The sequence below is a fragment of the Mytilus trossulus genome, chromosome 1 (assembly GCF_036588685.1).
Source record: "Mytilus trossulus isolate FHL-02 chromosome 1, PNRI_Mtr1.1.1.hap1, whole genome shotgun sequence".
Taxonomy (NCBI): Eukaryota; Metazoa; Mollusca; class Bivalvia; order Mytilida; family Mytilidae; genus Mytilus; species Mytilus trossulus.
In genome coordinates this window covers 88,832,811-88,839,125 of record NC_086373.1, presented here as the reverse complement: position 1 = coordinate 88,839,125, position 6,315 = coordinate 88,832,811, and the positions used below count along the sequence as shown (strand labels likewise).

At 31.1% G+C, this 6,315-nt stretch overlaps 1 protein-coding gene across 14 annotated transcripts in view; it reads left to right on the top strand.

Annotated features, from left to right (window-relative positions):
- Positions 1–93: 93 nt before the first annotated feature.
- The window catches only part of LOC134688978 (sarcolemmal membrane-associated protein-like), a 60,631-nt gene continuing 54,409 nt past the window's right edge, over positions 94–6,315 (top strand). For all 14 annotated transcript variants that reach the window (XM_063549482.1, XM_063549479.1, XM_063549480.1 and 11 more), the window contains exons 1-2: positions 94–203; positions 2,538–2,756. In XM_063549482.1, the coding sequence (XP_063405552.1) occupies positions 2,568–2,756 (189 nt within the window). In that variant the 5' untranslated portion in view covers positions 94–203; positions 2,538–2,567. The remainder of the gene's footprint in view (positions 204–2,537; positions 2,757–6,315) is intronic.

The following is a 6,315-nucleotide window of genomic DNA, read 5'->3' as shown; positions in this document are numbered from 1 at the left end:
GTTAGTCTCGAATAAAAAATTAATTATTTTCAGTTCTTCTGTTTCATTGAAAAATTAATTACAAACTGATTTTTATTATTAATTTCATAACCCAGTATTAATAATTTACTTTCACTCAGATTAAAACAATAATATATTTTCGAGATTAACTTAACTAAAATTTTAAGATGGCTGTCTCCTGAAAGGAAAGAAGAAAATGAATGGTAAGATATCAGCCTATTTCGATATGTTTTTGTTGTTTTCAGAAATTTAAGATATAAAAATTATGAACATACGTGAATAAATATTTAGTTTAAACATGAAACATCTATCATTATTGTCTCAAACTGGTAAAATAAACCCTTACACGAAATGTTATGGTAAGGTGCTTCCCTATTCAATTCAGTATAATTTCAATAACAAATATATTTTTAGTTAGAATGACTAATAAACATGTTCCTAATGTATTCGTGTTTAGGTTTTGCATGAATGATATAAAAAGATGTGATTATATAACTGTCTAGAAATATTTTCTCTCTGGGAACTGAGGGAAGTGAATACTGTCTTTTTGTCAACACTATAAATGTGTTGTTTTTTTTTTTAACTTTTTACCTCTTGCTGTCAAGTTTTTTCTTCAAGACTTGCTTTATCCTGTCAAAAGCATCTTTACGTTTCATATCTGTGATGTTGCAAAAATTGTGCCTCTCTGTAGAACAGTCCTTCCCTGCAGACTGCAGTTCATAAGTTTTACAGTGTCAACATGGTCAATGTATACCTAGCAGTAATTGTCCTTAAAATGTTTGTTTTTTTAATATCATATGAAAAGTTAAGTGAAAATTATTGCTCGAAGATCTTTATCAACATCATTTAAAAATTCAACTTTGAACCTTGAGATATTATATTTTTTATCTTTCTTGTCTCAAACATCTTCGCTAGCCAAGGGTTACGATCCACTCCCCTTCTCTTCTCCCTTGGCGATAAAGTATCAAAAGGGTCAGATTGAAACTTTCCATCCATGCCTTGTTTCGATGGCTAGGAAAGAACTTTTATAAATGTTATTATCCATATTCATTTTGTTTGTTGTTAAATCTTGTTAATTATTAATTTGTTGACCACCAATTGCTTAAAATTGTAGAGAAATGTTTGCAAATACAATTTAAAAAAATCCCAGAAAAACAGGGGAAATTCTCTAAAACTATTTTCTATTGTTTACAAGTAAACTTGAATCAATAATAATTCTTTTTCATTTTTCCATGATGGAAGTACAAATGTACACACTGTATAACTTGCCATACACTAAAATCTTAAAAATCTGTTGATATTTAGAATCATAGGGAGAAGTGGAGAGATTTGAAAGAGAAGTGTTCCTTTGCGCGCTGCACTACAATGTTTGGATTTTACTATATTATAAAGGGTCATATGTAAATAATATTCTCTTTATATTGTTTAATTCATATCTTAGTATACAATTAAAGTTCAAATTCAAAGTTGTTTAAGTTAAGGTTCTTGTGTCACCGTGTGTGAAACTAAAAGATTTTTTTTTTTATCCCAAGAAGGTTAAGAAATTATAATATTTCAATTACAATTTAATTAAAAACTATTTTGTGTATGAAATTCAGTGTTTTTCATCAAAAGATATACAAAGTTAAGCTGGGCCATAATATACAAGTAGAATAGTCTCAGAGTTAAACAACCTTAATCAATATTTTGAAACAATCCATATGAAATTATATACATCAGTCAAATAGATGTAAGCAAAAGTCTTTTAATGCATATGGAATGGCTAATTTATCCTTTTGGGATCAATGTTTTTCTATCAGCTGTTCCATCCATGCGTCCGTAGTTTTTATTGTAAAAATACGGATTTCAATCATAGCTGGTCTGGTTCCCAAACTAAGTTAGAAACAGTCAAGAAAATTTACAAAAATAAACGATGTTTGACAAGCTATTTGGAGAGGAACATTAAGTTTTTTTATGCAATAAATGGATGATCATTTACTGGAGGCAACTTTTATCACGTTTGAATGAAGTAACAAACTTATTTTACTGCCGAAAGTTAGGATGATGTACATTTTTCAAGTAACAAGCAGCGGACTTGCCGGAAGTGCATGAAGTGATAAGGTTGTCTTTTTATTTAATAAACTGCTAGACATTGTAAAGACAATGCTTCTACCTGTTTTCTTAAGAAAATGAGTTGTTAATGTCCTAAATTCTTTAATTATAAAAAAAAAATTATGTTTTATCAACTTGCTAAAAATAGAAAAGGTCTGATGACGAAAGGGACTGAAAGTGAGTATTGTAAACTTCAGGGTGACTTGTTTTCGCTTTTGGAAGTCAGGGAAAGTGAAGTGATGATCGGGAAAGCGACTTCTATGCCCAAGTCACCTGGTAGCATGAGCCCTGTATTCCATGCAATATTAAGGACTTCTGAGAGTTAATGTACAATACATCAGTTGTTCAATACAGAAGAAGATAGAAGATTACAGGTGTAAGAATTTAAAACAATGATTTTTTTCTCAGTTTTGGTCCTCTATATCTTGTATGTTTTTGTATTTTAGGATAAAGGAAGAGGTTAGCATAAGTCAGCCATGTCTGCAGTGGCTATTTTGTCCTGTCAGCCAAATTCACATCCATTTCGTGAGCGACATATATCGCTTCATGAACCAGTCAAGATTGGCAGATCTGTAGCCAGGGCTAGACCAGCGAACAACAATGGCATTTTTGATTGCAAAGTTTTATCCAGAAATCATGCCATGCTTTGGTATGAGAATGGCACAGTAAGTATATATATACATAATGTATTTGCAGTTCTTGTGTGCTAGGTTTACAAAACATGTGTTCATACACTGCATTCCCTTACTTGGTGTGAAAGGTATTCGATAATGCTAATATATATTACCATCAGTATAACAATTGTACCCTCAGTAACATTCTTGTATGCATCATTATGTTAAGCCAATCTTTATCCATCTTTCTAGAGCTTGAAACTCGATTTAACGTGATGGTCATAAATTCATAAATGAAATTCAAAAGTCCTACAATGGATTGAAGACTGTAGGTGTGTGTATGTACATGTACTGTAGTTGGTGTATAGATTACTGGTTACTTAGACCTTATATGACACAATACTTATGAAATAAACATGTATTAATTATGTAATATCAAATCAGAGGCAATATGTTTAGGTTTTCTTGTGGTACTATTTTAAAAAGGCTTGTAGGCACTTAGTGGCATATATACATACACCACAATCTTCAAAATTAAATCAGTGACTGAAGGAACACCTATTTTAAAATTGTGTGGTCATAGGTTTTTATGGTCAAGGTCCACTGCTAGTAGTATAGAAATTCTTGCAAGCATTGCATCTAGATTTCAAGAGCTTTTCTATTGTGTCCAATAGTTTTCAAACTTTTTTCAATTGAATACAAGCAGAATAGGATAGTGGTATCAAACGTACAGGTTGTAGGTTAAAGGTCAATGACAAATGATGATTCTTTGGTCTAAAGCAGGGATAACATAATGATAAACATTTGATCTTGTGATGTCAAATTATGTAAATTGTGTGAATCTAATATAATGTGAATGACTTAAGCTAAAAACAAAATCTTTAAATTGTTATTTCAGACTATGATAAGAAAATACATGTACCAATCAAATTAAACTCTGGCTGCCACTCTTTGATATAACATAGATGTACATGTATGAAAAGGAGAATACAAAATAGTGATAAGAGAATTACTGTATTTGTCAGTAAAGCCAATATCAGGCACACTGATTTATAAATTGGCCAATCAATACATACCAGAAATAACTAGCAATATTGGTTTTAAATTTGATATTTAATACAATTATGGTCAATTTAATATTGATATTGACAAAGTGTTTGCTGATGATGAATTATAATTATCCTGTATGTTCCATTTAATCTTTTCATTTATAGTAACTTTCATTATTTTTATTTTTTCCCCAATAAATTGAGAAAGCTGTCCAATTGTTAAAGACTTGATGCTGACAATTGCTGATCGTTGATTGTTTTCCAAAATTGAAATAATTATATACTCGTTGTTAAGATAAAACTAATTGATTGTGGACTGCTTAATGCCCCGTGGCAAAAATGTATGTTCAAATGATAACATGTTGATGAAATATTTGAAGATATTGCTTAGTTCAAGTCTATTGTGTTAAATTCAATCTTTACTTCAAGGACACAATTTTCTGAATATTTGCAAGAACATGCGATATATGGTTTTGGTTGTACATAGTAAAATGAGACATAAATACAATCCTTCAATTACATTTTCATATGGAATATAATACTATTTAAGACTAGAAGGATTTTAAATACTAATATGAGAGACTCTTCAAGTTGATACTCTAACCTGTAAATGAAACATTTTAATGTGCATGAGCAGCATGATTAAAAATATGAATTTGACATATTTACCAGTGAAAAAGGGTCCAAAGGTAAGGAAAGAAAAATGGCACTGAATAAACCAGATCATCAAACATTTAATTACAACTTGCAGTCACATAACAGGGGAAAGATGTTCCTGTTTTCATTACAGAAAGAGGTTGAAATATGAAATACAGAGCATACTGAATTATTGTTTGGAACATTTACTCAGATAATCTCCCTACATATGAATTTCTAATTCACATAAAATTCCATTTAAAAATCACATTCACTATAGATGGTTGGTTAAGGGACTGCTTTTGAGGGGTTCTAGACTGGTACCCAGGGTTTTCTTTTAAGGAATTCTGACTGGTTTTAAGTCAATTGGCATCTTATTCCCTTTTGCTAAAAATACAGTAGGTTATATAGTTTATATTGGGACTCATGGATGCTGTTTTGAATAAGAATGAAATTTCATGTATTTATGAGTTGAACTATTTGACATCTAGGCAACTGTTGTACAACTGTTGTAACATCCTGTGTAGCTATCATAATCAAGTGGATAAGCAGAATGTTTTGTTGTTAATTGTACCTTAATGTAGAATACAGGTGATAAACATTACCCATCTATAACTAATCATCACTAGTTATATAACCTATGATAAATCTTGAGTCTATGTATGTTGGAATGTTACAGGTAGAAATCAGGTGCAAGGGTATTGCTTGTTACCATATAAATGACTTTCAGGTGAATGTGTTAAACAGATTTTGGGGAGGGGGGTCCCGGCACCCCTTTTTAAGGAAAAGTCCTGGCACGTGACCCTTTTTAAAGAAAAATTTTGTTGATTATATAGGGAATCACTGATGCATGATCTGGAGCAAGCCCCATCTTTATAGGCAGTCAGTGGACCTCCACTTATGAAAATTCCTGCATCCGCAACTGGCAATTCAGGGACACTTTGATATATACAAGCTTGATCTTAACAGATATATATTGACCAATATGATGTATTGGAAGACAGTTATTGCATGGCCAGTGATATGGGAATTGTATGGTTGTATATGAGTTAATGAAGTATACTGTCTCTATTGTGGTTTATTATGAAATATTTGCATCTTGCCTTAGGACGATATGACAAAAAGTCATGACCCAACTGGTATAATGTGATCATATGTTATGTATGCCCTATAGGTTTGTTTTGGTTTAGCAAGTTGTAGAAAGTGTTATGAAGTTTGGATGTTGACTTGTGTGCAATACTTCGTTTTAGATTGTAAGAAAGATAAGGGTCTCACACAAAGAGAACTTGAGTTAATGGAGTTTATCAAGTTTCTGTACATAATTTGTTGTTTGATGTCACATTCTTACTAACCTAATTCCTCCTCATCAAGAGAAAACATGATTTTGTAGCAGATAAATTATAGATGCAGTCCTACAGTGTGTTTGTATATCAAGCCAATAAATTTTAGGTTGATGCTGAGACTTGTTATTGCTACTGAGTTGAAGTAGATTTAGATAACATAGAAAATAACATTATAGGGTGACATAATCATACAAGGCCATTCAGATCTTTCAAGGTTTTCATCAAACCACTTTGCCAGTCTTCACTTTAATTATAGAAAGCTTGATATTTTTACATGCTTTTGTCAAAATATTATGATTCACTGTTGATTACCTCAATTATAAATACTTACCTTTCTTGACTCCTACACAATAAGTAATATTTTAGGTAGATTCAGAATTTTAATTATAAATGTGACTGATGCAGCAGATATGCTTGTAATGTCTGACCATTTCCACATTTATGTTTAAGCTTATTATTACCTAAAAATATTTCATTATTTGACAATGCTCAAACTAGGTCATTGAAGCTTTGCATTTAGCTTTATCACTCTGACATTTTTTATTCTTTATCTATAAAAATAGATACATTTTACTGCTTAAC